The 27732-nt window shown below is 40.9% G+C and overlaps 1 protein-coding gene across 2 annotated transcripts; it reads left to right on the top strand.

Annotated features, from left to right (window-relative positions):
* Window positions 1-27732, top strand: ARIH1 (ariadne RBR E3 ubiquitin protein ligase 1). Of its 2 annotated transcripts, none has more exons than XM_042474301.1 (13): window positions 1-68; window positions 5528-5672; window positions 8314-8406; window positions 9402-9457; window positions 13228-13294; window positions 15510-15616; window positions 15993-16035; window positions 16336-16407; window positions 17172-17302; window positions 17787-17844; window positions 19437-19697; window positions 23459-23571; window positions 24513-27732. In XM_042474301.1, exons 1-13 carry the CDS (start codon window positions 61-63, stop codon window positions 24595-24597), a joined length of 1239 nt encoding a protein of 412 aa, XP_042330235.1. In that variant the 5' UTR covers window positions 1-60; the 3' UTR covers window positions 24598-27732. The 2 variants fall into 2 exon arrangements, with proteins under 2 accessions (XP_042330235.1, XP_042330234.1); XM_042474300.1 differs by having other exon boundaries at window positions 19425-19697.

Below are 27732 nucleotides of genomic sequence, written 5' to 3'. Positions count from 1 at the left end.
AATCCAGCAACTATCACCAGGATACTCCTTAGTCATTTCAATTGGGATAAAGAAAAGCTGATGGAAAGGTAAGCAAAATACACTGACTGTCAAGTATTCTTGGTAACCTATGGGATTTTGTATTCCAGTGGTACAAATAATTCTCAGATTTTTGACAAGCTTCCGTAAACGAGGAAAGTGCTGCCCAGGGCATTTTAGGCACATATATGCTCCACTCAAGGTTCACAGACATGATAAGGGAAATCAGACGATTGGCTGGAAACCATGCTAGGTTAAGATTGGGGGCATGCATTGAAAAGTCAAGGGGTGGGTTTGTGGGACACCTACTGTTCCCAAGAGATTTTTGTGCAGGGTTTACGTACTTCAATTGTGTGTGTTTCTCCCCAGGATTTTATCCTGTGTATGCAGACATGAATATGCCTCTGGATGTCTTCCACACTTTCTGCTCTTAAGCTTGTGTGTCTTCTATATGTGGATATTGGTTATCCCAGTACAGTACTGGCTTTTCTGTGTATGAACAGCATATTTGTTATATTTTTGGTTGAAGTATTGTTGATTGATACTCAGTAGCTCTATCACCTGGGCTGAATTAGATAGTTTTATATTGCCCAGAAATGTAAAGTTCTTAGATATTTTGAAGCCTCAAAAAAAAAAAAAAAAAAGGGGGGGGATCTTTTTACTCAGGAAAAGCCCATAGATGTGGAGGGAAATAAAATATAAGCCACTCTAATTTTTATATTGAACCTAAGCTTATTTTACTGATATAGCAACATAAAATGCTTCATGGCATAACATGGACGTTTGTACTGTTTGACATATTTCTGAAATATAAACATATTAGTGCATAAGTAAGAGAAAGAAATAGGTCTGCCCTAGGATACAAATAATGTTTTTTTTAATCTGAGAAGTGGGCAGAAATGAAAACAAAACCCACAGATTTTATAATAAAGTGTGTGTGTGTGTGTGTGTGTGTGTGTGTGTGTATGCACTCATGCGTTCAAGTCGCCTGTCAACTTACGGCGACTCCATGAATTTCATAGGATTTTCCTAGGCAAGGAATACCCAAAGGTAGTTTTACTAGTTCTTTCCTTTGAAATATAGCCTACAGCATAGTCGTCATTGCCTGTTTCCCAAGTACTAACCACAGCTGACCCTGCTTAGCTTCCAAGATCAGATGGGATCTGGTGCCTTTAGTCATTGAGTCACAAGGGCATTATAGCAGTGGATATAACAACTCAACACTGAACACACTAAACTCTTCAGTAATATTTTGCACATAATATGGCAAATTACTTGCAGGCAGCAAAATGCAGGACATGTGCTTTTTCACTGACTGTTTCCATCAAACTATAACAGAGGTTACCAGGAGAAAGCAAACAGTAATACACAAGCAGTGATGGCTTTGTGGATGCTCCTCTCATGAAGATGCACCACTTGATGCAGAATCCACTAGTTGAATTTTGAGTTTTATACTGTATAGGTATATGGTATATACAGGAATTATCAACCCCTAACTTCCCATGTTTTTTTGTGTATAGCAGCAGTTCACTCATTGTGAAGTCGAAACCTTTCATGGCCGGCATCCATAGTTTTTTGTGGGTTTTTTGGGCTATGTGGCCATGTTCTAGAAGAGTTTCTTCACTCTCTGCATTTTATGGATTCCAAAAGAAAGCTTTTCATTAGGAGTTTTCTTACATTCTCTGAAGTTTCCAGTTCTTAGTGTGTGTGTGGGGGAGGCTGCCTTACTTCTGGGTCTTCATATTGCTAATCTATCTGGATTTAAACTTGAATATTACTGTAGCCAATTATGGGTCAGGAAATGTCAGACACAGTTTTTTCCCTTTTGTTTCTTTTTTCTTTGGTTTAGATTTTTTTGACCACTGGAATTTGGCCAACAAAAAATGTAAAACTGAAGTAGCTGTAAGTAATCAAAATATTCCAGGTCAAAACAGTTACTTTTGTAACTCTTATGGCTATTTCAGAGTTGGGCTTAAATGATTATATTGCTGCACGTATTGCGTATTGCGTCCGCAGAGTCGCGTCCGGCAGAGCTGTTCAGGGTTGTGAGGGAGCTAACTCAGCTCCCTCCCACCCTGAGCCCTATTTTAGAGCCATCTAAAGCCTGCTGTGACGATTTTAACAACTTCTTTGCGGATAAAATCTCTCGGGTAAGGGCTGATCTCGACGCCTGTGTCCGAAGCGTCCGTGCTCCCTGTTATACTGGATCACTTTGAGTTTGTTAGTACCGATGAAGTGGACAAGATCCTCCGAAGTGTTAGGAGGACGACCTGCTCTCTTGATCCCTGTCCCTCATGGTTGACAGCTCAGGGGGGAGATGTGGTGCGGCTAATGTTGCACCACATAATTAATACATCTCTAAGTGAGGGTCAGTTTCCATCCAAATTAAAATTAGCAGTGGTTAAACCCCTGCTAAAGAAGCCCTCCTTAGACCCCCTGCTTCATAATAATTATAGGCCCATCTCGCTGCTACCTTTTTTGGGGAAGGTGATCGAGAGAGCAGTCGCCTTCCAGCTTCAGTCGATCTTGGATGACACCGATTTTCTGGACCCATTTCAAACCGGCTTCCGGGCAGGCTATGGAGTTGAGACTGCCATGGTCGCCTTAGTTGATGATCTCCGTCTGGGTATGGACAGGGGGAGCGTGTCCCTGTTAGTACTTTTGGACATCTCAGCGGCCTTCGATACCATTGACCACGGTATCCTTCTGGGTCGCCTGAGGGAGTTGGGAATTGGGGGCACTGCTTTGCAGTGGTTCCGTTCCTACCTCTTGGGCAGATCCCAGATGGTGGAGCTGGGGGACTGTCGCTCCGATAGGAGGGCCCTGACATCTGGTGTCCCTCAGGGAGCGATTTTGTCCCCTATGCTATTCAACATTTACATGAAGCTGCTGGGAGAGATCATCCGGAGACATGGGGCGCGGTGTTATCAGTACGCTGATGACACCCAGATAATTTTCTCTATGTCTCCGACTGATGCAGTAACTAAGGATGGCATCTCTCCTCTAGATGCCTGCTTGGCGTCGGTAATGGGCTGGATGAGGGAAAACAAACTCAGCGTGAATCCAGGGAAAACGGAAGTACTGGTGATAGGTTCCCCGGTTCCTGGTGGTGAGATCTGTCGCCCGGTCCTGAACGGGGTCACGCTCCCCCTGAAGGACTCGGTGCGCAGCTTGGGAGTGCTCCTTGACTCGTCGCTCCAGCTGACTTCTCAGGTGGACGCGACGGTCAGGAGTGCCTGTTATCAGCTTCGGCTGATACGCCAGCTGCGTCCCTACCTGGACCGAAAGGACCTAGAAACTGTTGTACATGCTTTGGTAACCTCTCGCTTGGATTTCTGCAATGCGCTCTACATGGGGCAACCCTTGTACCAAACCCGGAAGCTGCAATTGGTGCAGAATATGGCAGCCAGATTGGTCGCTGGCAGTTCCAGGTCAGACCATGTAACACCCATTCTAAAAGATCTTCACTGGCTGCCTATTCGCTTCCGAGCTCAATACAAGGTGTTGGTTTTGACCTATAAAGCCCTAAATGGCCTGGGCCCAGGGTACTTGGAGGACCGCCTCTCCCCATATAATCCGCCTCGCACACTCAGAACTTCCGGGACCAATCTGTTGGAGGTCCCTAGGCCCAATCACGTTCGGACCTCACAGAGGGCTTTTACTACCGCTGCCCCTCCCCTCTGGAATAAGCTCCCTGTAGAGCTTCGCTCCGCCGCCTCATTAGCTGTTTTCAAAAAACAGTTAAAAACATACCTATTTCGTTTGGCCTTCCCACCTTAAGTTGTTCATTCATTTTCCTGCCCCCTTTCCTCTTTTTTCCTTCTCGACCCTGGATTGATGATTGAATTTCTCCACTTTTTTTTTTTTTTTTTTTTTAGCCCCTGCCATGTGATTCTCCATTTTATTGTTCTCCTGTTCCTGTTTTGTAGTAATGTTTTTAACTGATTATTGGATTTTAACGTTGTACTGTTATTGCTTTTATATTTTGTACGCCGCCCTGATCATATCCATGGAAGGGCGGGATATAAATAAAATTTATTATTATTATTATTATTATATTTGAGGTTCAGCTGAGCAAGATCCACTGGGATACAATGAACTTCCTGCATCTGTTATTGTTATCTCTAAAATATAAAAATTACTTTTAATTTTTTAAACTTGTAAATGAATGTATGGAAACATGAAGTAAGAAGAGAAAAGTGGGTTGAAAGAATTGATGTACGGCAGTATAGTTCTCATGAAAGATGTGAGTTTGGAGAAGCGTTTCTAGATTCTTGTAGCTCACCCTGTGTGTCCATCACCAAGTCAAGCATCCCTAAGTAATGGGGGAACAGGGAGGGGCAAGTTAATGGTGGATTTTCCCAGCTCCGTGTGATATTCTCACCCAGCCTCTGCTAAATGGGATGGGGAGGTTGTGGGGTACACCACGGCTGCATCTGCACTGCAGAAATAATCTGGTTTGACACCACTTGGTGCCATAACAAACTACAATTCCCAGGATTCCATAGCATTGAGCCATGGCAATTAAAGAGTTGTCACACCAGATTATTTCTGCAGTGTGGATGCATCCCAGGATAGCTGTTTATGCAAAACCACCTCACACTTGCATGCTGTTGTTGAATTTTGAACATGGGAAGCGGTTTTCTGGGTTTTCAATTGTTCAGGTTTTTTAAAAAATTATCTTCTATTGCTAAATTAAATCAGGTGATAATGATAAAGAAAATTTTCTTGCATTAGATACACACACAGCAAGAATCGAAGGGAAGGATGTTAATGGAACTGTCCCAGTGATGCAGGAAGAAAGTAGCTGACCTGCACTGACATCTTGTACGCAATGGGATGTGTTTGCATGTGACCCTAAGTCAGAATCATAAAGAATTCTAGTATTTTATTAAACATGTGGTGAATCAGGGAACCCATTTACTTTCTGCCGATGGTCATGAAGCCAGTTGGAATGAAAAAGGTTAATGCTACATCCAAATTGAGTCTCTTCTCATTCTCAGACAAGCCAGCAGTCGTATACCAGGAGCAAACAAGTATGTTCCTAGTTAGGATAGCAAGCCAGGAATTCCTATACATACATAATGCTGAGGTCTTTCTTACTGTGATTTCCTAGTTTAGACATTTCTGTCAAGAAGAGGATCTAGGAGGGAGTTAAACTGACATTGTATGTTAGCTTGTTATTAAACTTGAATTTTCAAGAATTCTTGCTTATTGTTCTGTATGATATGGGCCAGGAGTACTGTTGTTTCCCTGCTTCCAGATCTCCTTTGTACTGGGTTTTGTGCATTGTTTCAGCTTCACAGCTTTTTAGGGGCCAGAGCAAATCACTTCTGATGGTACATGTTGAGACACAATGAAGGCTCTTCTTATTTCAGTAGGGATTGCAGAGCTATTTCGTACTTGCAAGTGCTTTTCCAGTCCCTAACTATTCTCAAAGAAGAGCAGGTTAATTTTCTTCCATTTAATATATTTGCTTTCTTTTCCTGTTTTCAAAAAAAAATAACAGGTACTTTGATGGCAACCTGGAGAAGCTCTTTGCAGAATGTCATGTAATTAATCCTAGTAAAAAATCTCGAACACGTCAAATGAACACAAGGTCATCTGCGCAGGATATGCCTTGCCAGATCTGCTATCTAAACTATCCTAACTCGGTGAGTGCCTTCTGAACTGTTAATCAAGTGTTTATCATTCCAGTGAGATCACTGTGTTGACTTTGGACATAAAAATGTAGTCAGTGTGTGAGTTGGTATGGAGGAGAATTGGTGATTATAGGGCTAGCAGTTTTTATATGCACCTTTTTGAATCAAAAGAAAGTGCTTGGTTCTTCTTTGTCAAAAAATCAGAGGAGCAATGATGTTTTCTCTGATGTTATGTTTTCTTTGTACAAGTAATTATAAAATGGGGTGGGAATTGTGGGCCATAGGCTGCATGCAGCCTTAAGGTGAAATCTGTGATATACTCATCAAACTCCCAGAACACCTCCGCCCCTTTTATGGACCACTGTTCAAACTCTTGAACCCCCAACTATAACATGAAATGATATAAGCCATAAACAGATTTTCTTTCCTATCTGCCTATAGTGAAAATTTGGATTGCAGCTTTCTTAATCCAACTTCTAATGATTGTATAGTCACAAAGGTATGTGTACTAAAAATCACTAGAAGACTACTTGAGTCCCTCCCTATATTGGGAGAAAGGCGGGATGTAAAAAATAAAATAATAAAATATAATAATACTTTTTACAAATTTGCACCAAGACAATAAGCATGTGATAAGACCACTAAGACGTTATTGTATAAAAGCTATTATATAGTGAATAAATGGTGGCCAGTTTTTGTTAGAAGCTTCTGATTTTTCACTTACATTGCATTATCAACTCTCATGCTGCCTGGGAATGATGAGAATTGCAGTTCATCTCTAAGATGTACCAGGTTGAGGAAGGATGTCCTGTTGTACTTCTTTTTTCCCTGTATAATTTGTAGTAAGTCTGAAAATGTTGGCTTAAATATTCAGTTGGTTTTTGTAATGATCTGAGAAAAGTTGGCCACTCAGAAGAGTTATCTGAGAGCAGTCTAATTAGGCATAAGCACCACTGAGTTCTGTAGGACTTACTTTCTGTTACGTATGGATAGAGTTGTAGCCATTCCCCCATTAATTTTAGCAAGAGAGTGAAAAAATATAGTTAAATCTCTTTCCACTGAAGTCATTGTGCTTAAAGGTGCTTAAGGCCACTGGACACAGTGTACAATCACTGGCACTTTTTAAACTGATACTGTAAAATATCACATATGGATAAAATCTCAGAAAAACTAGGGGAGAAGCTTTATGGCAACTGAGCAAGTAGAAATATACACCCAAACTTGTATTTTTCTGTTGAAGCGGCGGAAAACCTATAAATAGACATTATTGATGCTCTGTTTTTCCCCCTCATTAAACATTTCCTAGTTTCATTTCCCTCTCCTCTGTCTCTGCTTACTGTTTTGTGACCAAGCCTCCATTGCTCCAAAACCTCTGAGTAATGCTATGTACACAGAGGCTAGAGACACACAAGTAGAACTGCTCAGAAAAGATGACATAGCTGTATGAATGACACTTTGCGCTCAACACATTGCTTGTGAAATAGAGAAAAGTTGGCAGAATGCTGATGCTAGAGTGCAGAAATATTACCTCCTCCTGAGTTGTTTGAGGCTAACCATAAGAACTTAACTGTGGTCTTCCTGGATCAAACTAAGATCCTTCTAGGACAGGGTTTGGCAGGATGTAGCTTTTCAGATGTTACTGGGTTGCATCTCCCATCAGCCCTGGCCAGCATAGCCAGTGAAGAGCCTTGTCGGGAGTTGCAGTCCAACATCAGCTGGAGGACCACAGTTAGCTTCTCTTGCTCTGGGAGGACGTGCTTCTATTTGTAGACCGTAACGTAAGGCAGCAGATCCTGCCTGATTTTGAAAACTAAGCAGGTTCAACCCTGGTTAGTACCAGGTTACTACAGGTGACTTGAAGACACACACACACAGAGAGAGAGAGAGTATTTTGGGGTAATTGCAGGCAGTGATGGAAAATTAACAGGCCAATGTAGGGCTGCTGTAGTGGCAGGGGGAGAAGCAAGGCACATAATGAAGGTGTAGTGAATGGCCGAAAATCTGCTCTTCCCACCCTTAGACTTTATGGATAGAGATTAAGCTGTGAGGATCTTTTAAGTAATGTAGACAAGTAGGTGAGGAACATAGGCAGAGGAGAAACAAGTATCCCAGGTTACAATTCTCCAAAAGTCAAATTCATGCATTTGTTTCTCTAGCTAGTGCCATGTTGCTTTCCTTCCCACCATCTCTCATGGCCATGTCATTCTGTCACTTTTCTCTCATGACCATAGCTTTCTACCTTTTCCATCTCTTATACTAAAGAAGGTGACTTGGAACTATTTTGGCATTTTGTTTTACGATAACTTGTGGTTTGGGAATCTGATGGTATATCCTAGTTCTCTTCCTCCTATAATTCCAAACTGTGAATTTCATGTCATGGAAGTGAAACTGAGATCTACATTCTGTGCACTTTGAACTTAGATTCATGGAAGAAACTAAATATGGGAGAAGATACAAGAAGAAGGGAATAAATATGCCTAGATCTATGGATGCTAGAAAAGATGCAAGAAAAGTGCTGAATCACTGATGGTTAAAAGCGAAGAAGCTGTTATTTGAGAAGATTGCTCATGTATTAACTGAAGATCACAAAAATAAATTCCACGGTAGTATAAGAAGTACATATAACATTTTCTCTCACTCCATTTCTTTGTAGTATTTCACTGGCTTGGAGTGTGGACATAAGTTTTGTATGCAGTGCTGGAGTGAATATTTAACTACCAAAATAATGGAGGAAGGCATGGGACAGGTAAAACACTTTTATGTTGTGATGATTTATATGTTTTATGTTGGAGAAAGAATGGTTTAAGGGTGGGTCAGCACTTGCTGCAAGCATTTCACCCCTGTGTTTTGAGCTCTAGGCTTCCTGCCAACTCACACCTGGGGTTGAGTCATTCCATCTGCCATGCAGGACAATTCCATTTCAACTCCCCTTCCCTGGCCCTAAAGGTGGGAGTAAGCCTTGGATTTGTGGTCCACAGTACCAAAATGATGAGCATCAGTGCCCATTTCAGCTTGCTGCCAGGATAGGGGAACTTGTTGGTTCAGTTTTGCCCTGTTCTTTGAGAAACTAAGTAATATCTTAAAAGAAAAGAGCTAAAACAAGTTCTATCTCTTTTCTTCAATTCTGATGCTGGGAGAAGGACTAGTTGTCTTTCTCTCCTCTTTCCAGGCAACAGGGAGAGTCCTGGCAACTACAAATATTTGGACTTTGGTTAACCTAAATCAATGTATCCACTGTTAGAGTTTTATGTTGCCATGGGTTTTGTAGTCATGATCTAGAAAGCTATTTTTCCCCTTCAGCTGATAGTGTAGATAATGAATAATGTGTTTTCTGAGGAATAGGAAGCAATTTTACCTGTTGGATAACTTTCTGGGAGAAGTGTGCCTGTAATAGATTAATAAAACTTGCTTTCTCTCTGCTTTTGCCCTATCCTCATACTGTGCCCTCTCCTGCCCACCACCCATATAGCGATCTGAACTAATCAGTTGCAAAGCGCTTTTGAAATTAAGTCATGCGTTGCAGATTTTCCATCCCTGGGTTAGACTTTCAGTTTTAAACTCTTGCTTTGCCAAGGTGCTACAACTGTCCTGTGTGGCAGAAATGGCTGTTCAGTGTACATATTTCTTAGAGATTCTTCACCAGTGACCAAATTAATCAAACAGTGACCAAACTAATAAAAAAAACCCCATATAACTGATGTTTTTCTCTGTCTCCCACCCCATCTTTTTCACCTTCACCAGACAATTTCATGCCCTGCTCATGGCTGTGATATCTTGGTTGATGACAATACAGTTATGTAAGTATTACAGTTGATATGTGTTTTCAGATCTACCTCCCTTCCTCCATTAAACCAGGAGGAGAAACCAGGCATAGTCTGACACGCATTCTAGACTTTAAGACAACTGATTTCAGTAATCGTAGAGAAATATTGGGGTTGATTCCGTGGTCAGGAATACTAAAAGAGAAGAGAGTTCTATGATCCGATTCTGGTGGTTCAGGACAGATGACGGAAGGCACAATTTAAAACAGTTCCAGTGAGGAAGAAATATGGGAGGTGTCCCAAGAAACCAGGATGGATGACTAAGGAACTTTCAACTGAGCTAAGTTTTAAACGGAACATGTATAAGAAATAGAAAATGGGAGAAATCACCAAAAAGGAAGTCAATCAAATAGCTAGCGTGTGTAGGGGTAAAGTCAGAAAAGCTAAAATGCAGAATGAACTCAGGCTTGCTTAGAGAAGTTAAGTAAAATAAAGGGACCTTTTTTTGGATTTGTCCACAGCAAAAAGAAGGAAAAGGAAATGGTAGGTCCACAGCATGGAGAAGATGGCAAAATGCTTACAGGAGACAGAGAAAAGGCAGAATTACTCAACACCTTCTTTGCCTCAGTGTTCTCAGAAAAGGAAGGCAAAGGGTACTCAACCTGAGGATAATGAATAGGAAATTCAGCACAGAATAAGCAAAAAGATAGCACATGAATACCTGGTTAATCTAAATGAATATAAGTCTCCAGGACCTGATGAACTACATCCAAGAATATTAAAAGAACTGGCAAATTTAATATTAGAGCCAATGGCAATAATCTTTGAGAACTCCTGGAGAACAGTCCCAGCAGACTGGAGAAGGGCAAACGTCCCCATCTTCAGAAAAGGGGAAAAGGAGGATCCTAACAATTATCATCCAGCTAGTCTGACATCAATACCAGAAAAGATTCTAAAGCAGATCATTAAACAGAGAGTCTGTGAACATCTAGAAGGCAATGCCACAATCACAAAAAGTCAATACTGGTTTCAGAGAAACAGGTCATGCCAGACAAATCTGATCTCTCTCTCTCATTATAAAATTACCAGCTTGGTAGATGAAGGGAATGCTGTGGATATAGTATATTTTGATTTTAGTAAGGCCTTTGACAAGGTTCCATGACATTCTTGCAAACAGTGGGCTAGACAAGGCAACTGTTACATGGATTTGTAATTGGTTGTCCGGCCGAACACAAAGGGTGCTCAACAATGGCTCCATATCATCCTGGAGAGAAGTGACCAGTGGCCTGCCACAGGGTTCTGGGCCCAGTGCTATTCAACATCTTTATCAATGACTTTGATGACAAAATTAGGGGCATGCTTATCAAATTTGCAGATGACACCAAATTAGGAGGAGTAGCTAACACCTCAGAGGACTGGCTCAAAATTCAAAGTGACCTGAATAGACTAGAAAGCTGGGCCAAAGCTGACAAAATGATATTCAACAGGGAAAATTTAAGGTACTGCACTTAGGGCAGAAAAACAAAACACATAGCTATAGGATGGAGAATACCTGACTGAATGAGACTATATGTGAAAGAGATCTAGGAGTCCAAGTAGACCACAAGTTGAACATGAGTCAACAGTGTGATGAGACAGCTAAAAGGCCAATGCAGTTTTAGGCTGCATCAATAGAAGCATAGTGTCTAGATCAAGGGAAGTAATAGTGCCACTCTATTCTGCTTTGGTCAGGCCCTACTTGGAATATTGTGTCCAGTTCTGGGCACCACAATTCAAAAAGGATATTGATAAGCTGGAGCATGTCCAAAAGAGGGTGACTAAATGGTGAAGGGTCTTGAAACCATGCCCTGTGAGGAATGCCTTAGGGAGCTGGGGATGTTTAGCCTGGAGAAGAGAAGGTTAAGAGGTGATATGGTAGCCCTGTTTAAATATTTGAAGGGATGTCACACTGAGGATGGAGCAAGCTTGTTTTCTGCTGCTCCAGAGAACAGGACCCAGAACAATGAATGCAAGCTCCAGGGAAAGAGATTCCACCTCAACATTAGGAGGAACTTCCTGACAGTAAGTGCTGTTTGACAGTGGAACACACTCCTTTGGAGAGTTGGTGGAGTCTCCTTCGTTGGAGGTCTTCAAACTGGTTGGATGGCTATCTGTCAGGGATATTTTGATTGTGAGTTCCTGCAAGGCAAGGTGTTTGGTTTCTTCCAACTCTATGATTCTGTGAAACCCTAAAACAGTCATACAACCTTTGGCTGGTTTAAAGTTGTTGTGTACAGAGATGATGATTCAACTCTTGTGCTGATCCAAGGCCATTTGTATCTATGGATGTCTCATGAACAATGAGTCCCCCCCCCCCCCCCCCGGCTGTTTCTGCAGTATCAACCAAACAGTACTCTTCCATTGCCCCCACATTCAGATCTGTGCTTGCAGCTAACAAAAAGTAGCAGGAATGGAAGCTACAAGGTGTCATAATCTTAGATCTTTTAAGGCAGTATATTGATATAAAGAATACTGAATAGTCTAGAGGAAATGCATCTGGTTCCTCTGTCTTAAAGGAGTGGTAACATTTATGAGCCATAGAAACATGAACACTGAGTCATGCTTTAAACAAACAAAAAGTCTGCATTATTGTGTGGTTTGCATACTTATTTGTCCCACTTCTTGAACAGAAAGGACACAGTGTCTCTGAGAGCGTCCTTTCCCATCTGTACTTTAATGGGCTAATACCCTTTGATGTCTGGATGGGGCAGTGCCCCAGAGCATATGCATTGCTGCTGTAGGCCTGTATCCCTCTGGGAGGAAGCGATTGTTGGGGAAGGATAGTGGATGGAGGGATGACAAGTAGTGACATAGTTTTGTGAACTATCTCAAACACCAGAGGATTTTTATTTTGTTATTAATGTATTGAGTTTTTTTTACAAAGTTACAGAATGATCATTGAAGTTTTTTTTTCCAATAGCTACTTTCACAGTCTTAGAGGAAGATATTTCTGAAGAACAATTAGGTCACCACATAAACCAAGTTCATGATCTCAGCATCCTTGCGTATTACATGTATTAGTCAACTACATTGCATAATTCTTTCCAGAAATAAAATGTTGAATTCTTCATTTCTTGGTGTTAGTATTGCTTAAATAAGTGCTTTGGCCTGTTATCAATAGCTTTTTTAACTACATGCCAGAAGGGGAATTCTGTAAATCTTGAGTAGATATAACCTATGTTAAACATTCTGCAAACCATAGATGTTCAACTGATATTATGAAAGTCTGAAATCATCTGATGAAAAATTTATACTTGGGTTTACTGCTGCTTAAACTAGCATCTCAGCCTATAATATAATCTTAATTTTTACAGTGGTGAAATTATTTTGAACTGCTTTCAAAAACTGAAAGGAAAGTGCCAAATGTCCAGCTGCATTCAGATTTGCTCATTAATGAGCAAATTGTACAGAGAAAAACATAGTTCCATTGATGACTATCGATACACCCATTTTGCTGTTTTGTAAGTGGAATAATAACACTATAACAGTGTAGTGTGATGTTGTCCTGAGTGTCCAAGATGCTGCTAGCATACCTGGAGGTCACAAATCCATGACCCATTTTAAATTCATCAGATTGGTCTAGTCAGGCTGTGGCTATTGAACCTCCAAAAGCTTTTAAATGCTGTCATTGAACCCAGTTGGATATCTAGTTGCACTGATTGTATGATCTGTAAAATAAAAACTCTCCAAGTGTTGAGTTCCTGAGTGTCCCAAAATGAGTGATTTTAGTAAATGTTTCTTTCTCTCTCTCTCTTCTTTTTTCATAGGCGCCTGATCACAGATTCAAAAGTTAAATTAAAGTACCAGCATTTAATAACTAATAGTTTTGTAGAGGTGAGTATTCAGTTTAAAATTGTATGCAGAAGAGACTGACTGTGGTTTTGAGGTGTTGTCGTTATTTGCCTGTGTTTTGCTGCAGGCATTGAAATGTGGGTAATTAAATTTGGGCAAATTTTGAGAGAGGGAAATTTGTCAACTACAGTCAGCCCTTCTTATAGTCGGCTTGCCTGCCACAGCTTTGATCTGATATGGAAGGTAAGCCCCAGCAGAAATAATGGGGTGCGTACTTGTGCTGGACGCCTTGTGTGCCGCCACAAGCACGCACCCCATTATTTTCTATGGGGCTTGAGCATATGCTCTTTTCCCCATTCGTGGGGTGGTGGTGTCCAGAATGGATCCCCCGCATATGGGGAGGACAGACTGTGTATTTGTTTTGGCAAAGGTTCAGTTGAAGACTTGGGCTTGAATTCTATAGTCCCTCCGAGTACACCCTGAATCAGTTGTGAAATAGTGTGTCAAAATATGGGTAAATTCTGTTGATTCAGTGGATTGAATTGAGTTTTATTCAAGTCTTGTAGATTCAGGGATGTGGCTTCCTTGATTGAGTGCACCCATCTGTAATATGTTTTTTCTCTTTTCCTACTGCTGTCTATCTTACAAAGCATTATTATCTTTTCTAGTGAGTCATCTGTTCTCATGATATGTCCAAAGTGTGACAGTCTCAGTTTAGTTACCTTGGCTTTTGGAGTGCTGCTTCAGATAAAACATTTTAAGATGGGATGTCTCTTAAAATAGCAAACCAGTGTACAAGTTTGCTCTCTAATTTAATGATTTAATGACAAATGTTCAGGTGATTAAAGAAAGTAATTGTTTTAGCAGTATGTTATTGATCTTGTAAGAAGAATTTTAAGCACTTGATTCATAGTCAGTCCCTGCTAGGCACTAGCATTTTTTGTTTCTTCATCAAAACTTGCCACAGTTGGTTATGAGCTGCCATCAGGTGATACCTAACAACATTCACTAAAACATTGCTGTTTCCATATCCCAGAAGTGCATAGACAGCCATGTTAACTGAGCTCTCAGTTGTCATAAACAATTTGAATCCCATTTGTGAAATACTAGTGCTGCTTAATCAGAAGAGAGATCCAGAAATCACACCAGGCCCTATGTAGCTTTCTTTGTGGCCTTTGTGAATGTACCTTGTCTAGTGCCAAATCTTAATGAACATGATGCTCAGCCACAAAACCACCAGGGCTCACTGGCTGAATTCTGAGCAGAAAACAAGTGGACAAGCCCTCCCCTCACCAAAAAACCCTCACTTAACATGTAAGATGAGTGACTTCTAAAATGTCTTTGCCACTTGCCACCTTCCTTATTGTTTATTGGAAATTCAGACTTTGTCTTGGTGTAAGCAGGACTGGGCAGCTGTGGCTTTCTGTGGTTAATTTCTTATCTAATAATAATAATAATTTGTTTCATTTATATACCGCTATTCCAAAGATCATAGCGGTGAACAGCAAGTAAGCTAATTAGCAAGTAAGCTAATTTGCCCCCAACAGTCTGGGTACTCATTTTAGCGACCTCGGAAGGATGCAAGCCTGAGTCGAGCTTGGGCCCTTTTGCTGGTCTTGAACTCGCAACCTTGTGGTTTTGAGTAAATGGCTGCAGTACAGGCATTTAACCACTGCGTTACCAGGGCTCCTAGAACCTCTATCAGCATTAGCTAGCATAACCAATAGTGAGGGATTATGGGACTTGTAGTTAAAAACATTTAGAGGCATACAGTTGGCCATGCTTAAATAAGTAAAAATAATATCATTGTAGGAAGATTATAACAGCTTGGATAATCCATTTATTAGTTTTAGTTTGCATTATTTGTAGTCTGTGATGGGAGACTTAAGTAAAACTATAGTACCTTCTGTTTAGGCAGACACCTTAGATAACCTTTTTTTTAAACTCCATAATTGTTTGTGTGAAGTTGGTTTTGGACTTGCTGGAGTTTGAGTGTTGGTAGGAGTAAGGGCAATAATCTTCTTATATCAAAGTGGGAGTGATGACCTTGATGAAATGGCACCTTGGGTAACACAAAACTAATGGGTAGGAAAGGGCTATCCTGCATCAGTATCTTTCAGGTTGCTCCTATACATATTGCCTCAGAAATAAGTGACATTGTATAGTGAGACTTAATTACATGTAAGTGTGTATAGGACTGTAGCCTTTGTTTTGGCTGTCCTAATTGTCAAGACCTGCTCCCTTTTTATCTCTTCAGTGCAATCGACTGTTAAAATGGTGTCCTGCTCCAGATTGCCACCATGTTGTTAAAGTTCAGTATCCTGATGCTAAGCCTGTTCGCTGTAAATGTGGCCGTCAGTTTTGGTAAGCAAAGCATTTCACCTGTTGGTTGTTCTGAACTCCTTAAGCTAAAATGCAATAATTATACTTGTAGGTCCTCTTTAAATAGCCTTCATTGGTATTACTTTTGAACAAACAGGCCCACAGAGTTACTGTATTCTCAGCACGTTGAACATGGCATGCTCAGGGACTGAAAAACCTGTTCCTTTTTCATCCCTTTTTGTTTTCTGTTTTCTTTTTGTTGCATGCCTGGGATTGCAAATGTGAGGACTGTCAGACACAGTACATTGCTTATAGGCTGCTTGATGGAATTCAGTAATGTAGGCATGCAGTAGAGAAACCTCAAAGTTCCCATGCTGCTTAACTCTAAATTGTGATGTGTAACCTTTTTTATTTACAGCTTTAACTGTGGTGAAAACTGGCACGATCCTGTTAAGTGCAAGGTCAGTACTATCAGCTTTCTCACCTAATTGTGTGTAAGGGATCAAAACAATATATACTCCCTGTTTTAGTGATGATACAGTAAATCAATGCCCTATTTGATTATTGTCATTTAAAGAGTCTTAAAACAAGGGCAACTTGTGTAACAAATCTTTCAGGCTAGATATCAAAGCCTGTGAGCTATGTGTAATGTGTATATTTAGGTTTGCAGGTAGCCTTTTTCATTTGATGCCAACTAATGACTTCAAGAGCTTTTTATAACAGTTTTGGAACAATTCTGCTCTCCCTCTCTCTCCTAACAGTGGTTAAAAAAGTGGATTAAGAAGTGTGATGACGACAGTGAAACTTCTAATTGGATTGCAGCAAACACAAAGGTTTGATGATTTCAATTTTTCTCAGAAACCATAGCCAGATTTACACTATGAGAGCTGCTTTTCTTTTCCAGAGAATCTCTCTGACAAATCTCACAGTTTCCCTGGTGAATAGGGAAGCACAGTTCCTCCAAGTAAATAATGATGCATACTTACAGAGAGAGACCCTACTTCTGTCTAGTGCTAATGTGAGGCTTACAGCCTAAATAGAAGAAAGACATTGAACTGACAAACATGGAAATACAGTTTAGAGCTAGTACTTTCAGACATGGTGTTTTCCTGAGTGTAAGGACACAGGAAATTGCCTTTTACTAGGCTATGCTAAACAGTCCATCTAGCTTAGTATTGACTATATCAGGGATGAGGAACCTTTGGCTATTTGGGTGTTTTGGATTACAACTCGCATAGTCATTTAACATTAAATGGCTAGGTTTTCAGACAACTGAAATTCAAAACATCTGGTTACAAAGGTTCTTTATCCCTAGTCTACATTGACTTGTGGTACTTCTCTGGGATTTCAGACAGAATCCTTTTCTTCCCTTACCTGTAGATCCTTGTGACATTTTGTGTGCAAAGCAGGTGCCCCACAATGAAACGATATGGCTGCTTTTCCCCTCGACTTCTGAAGCAGTAATAGGAAGCCAATTGACTGGGATGTGTATCTAGAAGAGTTAGTGCTTCAAATGTATGAACTATCTACACACACACCCCACCTCAGACAATTACCTGTTACCATTCCTTCTTACCACTCTTCATGCCCTTCTCAGGAATGCCCTAAATGCCACGTGACCATAGAAAAGGATGGAGGCTGCAATCACATGGTCTGTCGGAATCAGAATTGCAAAGCAGAGTTTTGCTGGGTGTGTCTCGGCCCTTGGGAGCCACATGGGTCTGCCTGGTATGTTTAAAAGTATCCTTTTTGAGCTTTCTGTAGAGCAGAAAAACTGAAAGGAGCAAATATCTCTCTGTGTCTTATTTTTTTTTTAGGAGCAGAAGATCTGGTCTGTTCTACAGTGACCAGTGATCTGGTCAGATCTATGCCCTACAGCAGTGATGGTGAACCTTGTAGAGGCTGAGTGCCCAAACTGCAACCCAAAACCCATTTATTAATGCAAAGCGCTGTGTCCCTCTGGCTTTCTAGTAACGAACTCTGGCAAACTCTGTGCTGGGGCGATGGCACATGTGCCCACAGAAAGGGCTCTGAGTGCCACCTCCGGCATGTGTGCCATAGGTTCACCATCACTGCCCTACAGGCTGTCATATGTATTAGAGATTTTTATGTTTCCAGTTACACACCATTGAAAGAGTGATGTTTCAGATGGAAAAAAAAATAGAGCATGGTAACTCTAGAAATCTACATGTTGACAAAATTATCTTTTCAGGTACAACTGTAACCGCTACAATGAGGATGATGCAAAGGCAGCAAGAGATGCCCAAGAGGTGAGTCCATAACTCTTGCTGGCTGAGATAATATGCTTCCTTAAGAGACTTTAGTCTGTCTCTTCTTCTTTTGCATTCTTTGAGCTAGTGAACTTTGAGGACTACTATCTTCTAGGCCAAATTTCACAAAACTGTTAGGCTTTGGTCCTAGAGACAGAGTAGGCTTCTTTGCTTCCTCTTGTTGAAATTCTGGGCAACTTGTAAAACTGTGGAACTTGAACATAAGCATTAGTCTAGAGTTTCCTTTAAGTAGTGTCAAACCATCCAAGGCTTTTTTAAACCACTGCTTATCTCAAAAAAGAGTTATCCATGTTTGTTTGTTTATTTAGAATATTTATACCCAACTCTTCAGCCATAAAGACTCATAGTGGCTTACAAATTGTTGACAGTTTCCTGCCCTCAGATTTACCGTCTAAATAAGGCAGGACACAAAAGGAAAGGGGAATGGCAGTGGGAGAGGGGAATAAGTCCATAAGTTGGTACTAATGGCAGTTGGAATGGTTCTGCTGCTTCTGGGTCTAGGCATGTGGATATCAACTCCATGTGGGCAGTTTCCTTTAACCATATTGTGTGACAACTGTTATGTCTGCCCACTGATGCCATGCAGATTGTTTTATACTGAAAATAAAAATGTTTAGCTGGAGTTTACATAGTTTACTATACAAAGGTGACAAGTGTGGAATTGCAGCAAATTGTTACAGGGTATCCTAAGATCCTCACAGTACCATTGCAACAGGAGATTCTCAGCATTGTTTTGAAGCTTGCAGAGGACACCCACTTGCTGTCTTTGGCTCTTTTAAACATTGACTCCTTTTTAAAATTTAAACAAATCTGTTATTACATCTCTATTTGGACTTTGAGCCAGCATGGCATAGTGGTTTGAGTATTGGACTGTGACTCTGGAAGATGAGGGTTCAAATCCCTGCTTAGCCAAGGAAACCCACTGAGTAGCCTTTGGCAAATCACTATCTCTCAGCCTTAGAGGAAGGCAAGGGCAAACCCCCTCTGAACAATTCTCTCTGAACAAGAAAATAGGGTTGCCATGACTCAGAAATGACTTCAAGCCTTAGAGCAGGGGTCCCCAAACTGTGCCCTTTAAGAGATTTTGGACTTCAGATCCCAGAGGTGTCAGCCGTGTTGGCCAATAGTCTGGGATTCTGGGAGCTGAAGTCCAAAATCTCTTAAAGAGCACAGTTTGGGGACCACTAACTTAGAGGAAGGCAAGGGCAAATCCCCTTTGAATAAATTTCTCTGAACAAGAAAATAGGGTTGCCATGACTAAAATTGATACATGATGGCTCTGCCTCCACACTTTATCTTCACAAAAACCCTGCGTAGTAAGTTGAGAAGCAGGCAGGCCAGGCTACAGTCACCCAATGAGTTTCATGGCTTTTGAACATGGATTCTCCCTAGGTCCCAGTTCTGCATTTCAAACCACACGTTGACTCTATAGTTCTAAAGGGTTGGGCTCAGAGCAGACAGAATAACTTTTCATTCCTCTGTGCAGGAATATTTTGAGACAACGCAGGCCATCTGTTATTACTCTGTTTTAACTATTGATTTTTCTTTTTCCCTAATGGGAATTAACACAGAGATCCAGAGCAGCCCTGCAGAGGTACCTCTTCTACTGCAACCGTTACATGAATCATATGCAGAGCCTGCGCTTTGAGCACAAACTCTATGCTCAGGTCAAGCAGAAAATGGAGGAGATGCAGCAGCACAACATGTCGTGGATTGAGGTCCAGTTTCTGAAGAAAGCAGTTGATGTCCTCTGCCAGTGTCGTGCCACACTCATGTACACATACGTCTTTGCCTTCTACCTCAAAAAGAATAATCAGTCCATTATCTTTGAGGTAAGGAGAAGTTGTCAGGTTTCTTGAAAAGCAGCACATGTGCATTTGTGTCTCTTTTTCCATCTATTTGGGGCATCCTGTTGAATGAACGGTAGTGGTTGGGTGAAGAGGCAATAAGGAAAAGTTTTAAACCAAAAGTGAACAACTTCTTTCATCCTGAGGGCCAAATGCATTTTCAGAGAAGTTCTTCAGGGTTTGTTTCCAGCGGTGGGGAGAGCCAAAGGAAAAAAAAAATATGGGGCCTAAAATACCAGGATCATTCAGTTCAGAGTAGGCATGTGCCAAGTGTGTGGGGACCTTCCCCTGAACCCATCCATGGACCACATTGGCATACTCAATAGCTTTTTCCTCCCGGGGTTTTGGTTTTAGTAAGAGCAAAATGCTACATTTCTTGTGGTTTGGAAGCATTTTCATCTTTAATAAATAAGCCCTCATTTTTGGGAAAGGGCTGTTGCGGTGCGTCATGGGCTACAAAAAAGGATTTTAGGTTGCTGAATTTTCACGACACCCTGGTTTAACTGAAAGCTCTTACTACCAGTAAAGTAAGCCTTAGAGTTAATTAATCTTTTTTGAATTGGGAGGGAAACCCGTATAAAATCTAGGGGAACCACCAAACCCTGGTGTCATTGGAAAGGGAGGGGCTGGGATCATCTGGAGAAGATTGAACTAAGCCCCCAGGTTCTACAGTTCCTCCAAAACAACACAACACAAAAGAAAACAAAAAACATTTGGGTACACTTCATGGATACCAGTTTAATGTTTCCAGGAAATTTGTTTTTAAAGCCTCTTTTGCAGTAACTTCCGAACTGTGCCATTCTTTCTATGCCAGACCACTCGTATATGTTATTTTGCAAATGAACACCAACGTCTTGTATTTAATATGTAATGTACTATATTATTAAAGTTTACCACTTTTTGTCTACAGCCTTTCTGTTGCTTGGCTTGTGCTTATTATGTCCACATGTCCTATACTCTGATTTCTCTTCAGAATACATAAATCTTTTGCCTTTTGCTGAAGATTTCTGCCTGTCCCATTAATAACCTCTGCATCTTTAAAAAGCAGACATGTTACTTCCTTGCTTTATTCCCAACAAATATGCATGAAGACAGCTGGCATCCTCTAGAGGCCTGACATGAAATTACAGTTTCAAACACTGCTGTGTTCCTGGGCATTACTTTTGTAACAGAAATAATATAGAAAGAATAGGGATCGCTTTCTGCACCACAAAATAGAGAAATTCCGCATGTTTCAGCACAGGTTTTATTCAAGACTAAAAATGTACACATGTGAAATGAAAGAAGCAGGGCAGGTAAGTTTTCCATAAGTGAACAAAAAGAATTTGAACCTTTTAGAGACCTCTTTGAAGGCTTCTTCCAAAATACATCCAGGGATAGTTTTTCTTTCCCCAGTCTTCCATTTTGGTGACCAAACTTATAGACCAGTGCTACATTAATATGTTGATAAGGAAGATACTTTCCCTGTTTTTCTTGTCTGTTTGCTTTTTATGCATGCTCAACAAGGGATTCTGTAGTCAGCTGCTCTTTATATTTCTTTTATAGGCAGACAGCTACAGTCATATCAGCTAGTGTAAAACCCCATTCTTTCCCAACTCAAGCTTTATTGTATTGTTTAATGCAGAGGCACTACTGCAACCTGGCTCCCCAGATATGCCTTTCTCCAGTTCTCCTTTGCCATCTTCCCAATGCTGATGCCATTAAAATAAATTTCCAGAGGACAAGAAGGAAAAGTGGGGGCTAGGCAAACATACACAGACTTTGTTTTGTCAGAGACTTGGTTAAGTGAGGTGTTCCTGTAATATCATACATTTGGGAGATAGCGATGTCAGAACTTCAGGCTTTTGAGATCTTATTTGCTTTCTTTTTTTTTACTGGAACCTCATGGCCAACCAGATAGAGCCAGGTGTAAAATAATATATTTAAAGGCTAAAATGTGTTATCTTACAAAAGACGGAGGCAACTTGGATCACAAGAGAAGCCATAATTTCCTTTTCTTTTCTCCTACATGATTTTTAACAATTTTGCTTGATGAAAAAGCCTGAGGAGTATATGGAAGTCATGATCTTCAGTAGCTGGAGAAACTCAAGTCATGAGATCAAATAACCCCTGCTAGGAAGAAAGAGGTGCAAATGAGGCATGTCACTAAGGCCTTTGCTTTCCTGCTCTGGCTGTCAGCCACTTTGAAGGATCTGAGTGTTGCCTGGAAAGGCAGAGAGAGAGAGATTCCAGAGGTGGTTCATCTGCTTTGAATTTCTCTTCTCCAGAGAGGCCTCCTTGTTGTACTCATTGCTCTGCTACTGGTGTCAGTCAACAATGTTGGACATTGTAGGTTCTTAAGAGCTTTTTCTGTAGCTATTCTCCAACACTCCCAAGGGAATTTAGGCTGGTTTCCTCCCTTTTGAGCTTCTGGTGAGCAACAGAGACTGTATTATTTCTCACAGCCTTAAGCCCCTAAAACCAGGATGGGTGCTCTCAGTTTTAACTGTGTGATTTTTAAATGGTTTAAAGTTGTTTTAGTTTTTTAAATGTTTCTATCTGTTGTAAGTTGCTATGGGGGCCCAGTCAGGCTGAGAAGTGATAACGTAATGCTATAAATAAATAAGAGTGGCTAATTATAGCATTTTAATCTTTGAACAGTTTGATCTTTGTACAGTTTTGAATGTGACTGTCTTTCTGACGTGGACTTTTCCCATTTTAGTTTGTGTTACCTTTGTATTCCTGCCATGATTATAGTTTTGTATGTTTTTATAGCCAGCATAGTGCAGTGGTTTGAATGTTGGACTAGGACTCTGCAGGCCAGGGTTTGATGCCCAGCTCAGCCATGAAATGTATTAGGTGACCTTGGGCAAGTCACATGCTCTCAGTAGAAGGCAATGGCAAAAACCCCTCTCTGAATAAACTTTGCCAAGAAAACCCTGTGATAGATTCGCCTTATGGTCACCATAAGTCAGAAATGACTTGGGGGTTACATAACAATAACAACATGTTTATATTATATGTAATTTTTGCATTCTGTTGCTTTATCAATATCCCAGAAAAAAATCAATTTATTAATTTGGAAGTTGTGAGTTATAAGTTAAATAAATAAATTTCCACTGAAATCTGCCTATTAATAAATGTATTGTTGTGTGCCTTCAAGCTGTTTCTGATTTAACAGCGACCCTAAGGCAGACCTATCATGAGGTTTTCTTGACAAGATTTGTTCAGAGGGTGTTTGCTTTTGCCTCTCTCAGAGGCTGAGAGAGTATGACTTATTCAAGGTCACCCAGTGGGTTTCATGGCTGAGCCAGGCATTGAATCCTGGTGTCCAGAGTCATAGTCGAATACTCAAACCACTATGCCACACTGGCTTGTCTTGGTTTTAAAAATGGTTTGAAAATGTTCCAAAATAGTATACACTTCAAATATCAAACCTTGATTTTCCATTTTTTATAAGGGACACCATTTTGCTATGTCATTGTATTCAACGGGATTTGAGCATCCACGGATTTTGTTATACATGGGGGGGTCTTGGAACCAAACCCCAGGGTATAACAAGGGTCCACTGTCTAACAACAGTGATGATGTTCCAAGGAGTCTTCAGTGAAAGCTATCTAGTGCTGAACTCTGTAGAGAAACAGTCATGAAACATGTTTCAGTTTTTCTTCTTGCTCCTAGCCTTAGCATTATTCCCACAATGTTCCTTGATTCAAACTGCTGTCTAGGTTTTCAAAAAGTGTTATGTTTTTTTTTCCCGTTTCTAGAATAATCAAGCAGATTTGGAAAACGCTACCGAGGTCCTTTCTGGGTATCTGGAAAGAGATATATCCCAGGATTCACTGCAAGACATAAAGCAGAAAGTGCAAGATAAGTACAGGTACGCTCCTCTTTCAGAACTGATTGTCTGAAAGGAATTAAGTTATATTGTGGGCTAGCTGATAGGAGACGGATGTGGGTGAGAAGGGAGGCAAAGACCACTGCTCTCAGAGTAATCTGTGGTATCTTTCTGGCTAACTTGCTGTTGGCCTCCAGACAGATTTTCTCATCAGCTGCCATTGTTGGATCAAGATGCTGGGGTTAGCAGCAAGTCCTAGTCCGTAGGAATATCAGATTAACCTTGTCAGTTAAGGCAGACTGTGTTCATGGGGGTTCCTGGATTTGAACTGTTACACTCTAGTGTGCGCCTCAGTCTTAGCACAAGGAATAGCCTTTGCTAGTGGAACATAACACTGGCTTATTGAGCAGCAGCAGGAAGAAACTGAGTGTCGGTTGCGTGCAGGACCTTTTGTCACCTTTTTTTTCCTTTTCAGCCATTATAGTGCATTTGCAGATCTTGCCTTACAAGTGAAGAAGAATGTGCCACAAAGGATAGTGGTGTGTCATGTTCTATCCTTGATATCAGAAGTCCCAAAAGTTAACTTTATAGCTGCTAGGGATGATTTGAGTTGATCTCCTTGGGGTTTAATAGGCAGGAAGAATTAATGGGTGAAATGCAGCATTTTCACAGATAAGAGCTTAGTTGGTTTGCTTGGGGGTGAGGACACTGTTGAACACAGCTTGGAAAAGCTGCTTTTTTGGACTACAGCTCCCACAATTCCCTCATCCACCATGTACCCCAACTGTGAAATTGTCCTGATGAGGAGCCTTGCACCCCCATTTGTTTCCATTCTGAACTTGACAAAGGTAGATATCAAGCATTGTTGAATCTTCCTTTGTTTCCACCCAGTAGCTTTCTCCCATTACCTTGGACTCTTGTGTGCATGAAATGGCCTGTTCTTGCGCTCTTAACTGTTCTTGTATATCCTTCACCTTTTGCAGATACTGTGAGAGTCGGCGGAGGGTTTTGTTGCAGCACGTGCATGAAGGCTATGAGAAGGACCTGTGGGAGTATATTGAGGACTGAAACTGGCCTGCATAAAACGAACTCTGAATACCTTTTACCATCTAGAGTGCTCATGCAATTAAAGCAAAACACACACAAAAAAAGGGGCACTACGCCTATTACACCGCTGGTCTGTAGTACCGGAATTCTGTTTTTGTTAATGGAAAAAAAATTTAAGTAAATTATATTGTAATAAAAAAGGTAGATAAACCATTGTACAACAGTATTCTAGGTGGCCAGTAAGTGTGACAGATGCACTAAGAAAAAAAAATCAACCCTCCAACTTTAACTTGTAACGTAGCTTCATTCTCCAAGCTGACTTTTTTTCCCCTCCTACTTTCTCCTATGCGTATTACAGATGAAATTTAAAACAGTTTCTTGACACTGCTTTTCATGTCCAACCAGCCATTTTGATGTACTTTGGTATGAGATTTCCTCCCTCCCTTCCTCCCCTCTCCCCTCACACATGCACCAGTTCATGGGTGAATGTTGTTTGGCTAATTGTAAAGAGAATTTTTGTGGGAGGGGGGAGGAGGGGCACACAGCAAGGAAAAAAAAACCTTTGTATATGACTTTTAAAAAAAAACAAAGAGGACAACACAGTATTTTTCAAAATTGTAAATAGCGCATATGCATGGACAAAGAGCAAGCGTGGCACGTGTTTGCATAATGTTTAATTACAAAAAATATTTATTCTTTAAAAATCTTCAAGATGTCTATTTGCTGTGCATTTTTCTTTCAGTTTGCTTTTTACCTGGGATTTGGGGACGGGGAGGGCAAGGCAGTGTGTGCTGCTGTAACAACTCTTTCTCTTCATTTCCCTCCTCCCTCTCAAGATGCTGAGAGGTGTTTTGGTTTCTTCCTCCTCTTACTGCAGCTCCTTTGCAACGATTCCATGGTTTGGGTGTGTTCATTGCTGGCAACGGACACCGTCCCATTTGCACTTCCAGCTTTTTCTGATGCAAACTGGTTTACTTTGGTGTGTGTTTAACATTTGGAAATGAAAATGTAGTGATTCCAGCTGCTTTTGTCTCTTTTTTGCTCAGAATATCCATCCTCTCTTGCTCATCTTTCTAACCGTTTCCATGCATGCCCGGTATCCACTCTGCTCTTCCTGCCTCATAGTCATTTCTTAGGAAAGTGTTAGGAATTCTCTCTGTGGATTGAAGTGCTCAAATGGAACATTCCTTGTTGCTTTGTCTTGTCAGTTGTGTACCACCAAAAACAAAGATGGAGCTGTTTGTTTTGGAGGCTTAGCAATTGAGAAAAGTGCCTGATGTAGCAAACACTCCCATCTACTTGCAAGGGTCTGCAGTTTCTGAAGTCACGGCATTTTCCTCCCATGGGTGGGAAGAGTGAGTGAGTTTCAACTACGCATAGTCATTTATAGTCTCTCTTCTTAAAATAAAAGCTTTGTCAAAGCACCAGTTGGGAGCAGTTTATTAAATCTGCTTCTGCCTGGAAACTCTTTGTGGTATTTTATTTTTCCACCATTGCAGTGTTTACACTTTCAAGTTAAGAAGAAAAAGGATCTGATAAAGCAGTAAAAAAGGAGGAGAGGGAGCATATGTCTGTGTTAAAGCTGCATTTCCAAAGGGCTGCTTTTATTACTCTTTCAAGATGAGGGAGCAGCCAGGATCCAAAATCTGTTTGGCTAGTTCCATATGCATCCAAGTATTTCTGTGGACTGTGGTTTAAGAACACCAGTCCCTCTATGCAGCATGGCAAAGAAAAAACGGAATTGAAGGGGGTTGCCGAAAGTTTGTTACGTGTTCGGGAAGCAGATTTTATTGGATGAGGACAGACTCTTGAAGTAATGAAGTAACTCCTGGCTTTGTATATTGATGGCACAATTGGAGGTTAATCTCTGCATCTGTTCTCATGCAGCCTTTGTGTGGCAGGGCTTATTGCCTTGGTTGTAGCTCCCCCACCAAGCAGATACCTGTTACGAGGAGAAGGTGTTTCAGTAAAGTGATCCATGGTGAAGAATCATCCCCTTCAAAAGGATGGGAATTATGCTCCTTTAAGATGAGCGCTCAAATACCACTCCTGAGCCTTTCTGCTGTATTCTTCCTCTGCTGTACTTTTTGCACATTGCTGCCCGAGATGGATTGAAAACTCCCAGTCAGGTTCCCCAATCCCACCCCAGTTTTCTTTTAGCACTCTCCTTTTATTTTTGTTTCCTTTTTGGGCCTGGAACTGGGTTGATGGAACTGGTGGTCATGTTGTGTGGGTGTAATTTGGATGAATGTGTCCATGCTTTTAGCCCTTCCCCATCATTTTCCTTATTTTCAAACACCTTGCTCATCATCATCATCCCCCTCTTTTTGTTAAAGGAAAAAAAAACCAAACCACCAAATGAACTGTATATAAACATGCTGTATCTTCTACCAATGAAGATTGTACACATAACTTCTTTTGTGGAGGGGAAAAAAGTTTTGTAAATCTTAGTGGGCTTTGGACTGAGTTGACTTAACGCAGAAGCTCTTGTAAAGGCTTGCTCATTGATTCTGAACCCCTCTCCCCCCTTTTCTACCCTTCAGGTAGTCCCTTCTTTTCTTAAAAAAAGCAAATCCTTGGCAATGAAGATGCTACTCTCAAGCTTTGGTTGGTGCAATATGTGAAAATAATGATTGGTGTTGAGTTTATCATGGGCTAATTGAATGATGGGGCCGCTAGCCGCAAAGATGGGGAAGCAGAGCACAGTCTGCATTTTGTAACCCACCCTCTTCTGCTCCACATAATTCACTGCAGCTTTTTTTTTTGGGGGGGGGGGGGGGGGAGTGAGAAGTATTCTGGTAGTGTATGTATCAGACAGTCTTAATTTTTCAAAACCATTTAACCCCAAAATGTTTTTAGTACAACTGCTGTATTAGGAATCAGTTATTGTGAGACAAGAGCGGTGCTCTTTGGAGAACCTTTCCATGTACAAGAGGATCCTGTTATCCAGCACTTGGGAGGGTTGGAAGACAATCGGACTGGGCTGTGGCTGACTGAAGACTTGTGATCTTCTAAAACTAATTCCATCTAGAGAGCACCTCATGCTGTGGAAATAACTGTTCTTAGACTTCATTGTAACTGCTGGACTGTTCCGTGTTAAGGCTAAACAGAGGGAGAGAAAAGCGTTCCTAATTCTAATAAACTTTTATTTTGTTA

Source organism: Sceloporus undulatus, chromosome 6 (genome assembly GCF_019175285.1).
Source record: "Sceloporus undulatus isolate JIND9_A2432 ecotype Alabama chromosome 6, SceUnd_v1.1, whole genome shotgun sequence".
Taxonomy (NCBI): Eukaryota; Metazoa; Chordata; class Lepidosauria; order Squamata; family Phrynosomatidae; genus Sceloporus; species Sceloporus undulatus.
Note: the sequence above shows the minus strand (reverse complement) of the source record. Positions and strands in the feature narration are given on the sequence as shown.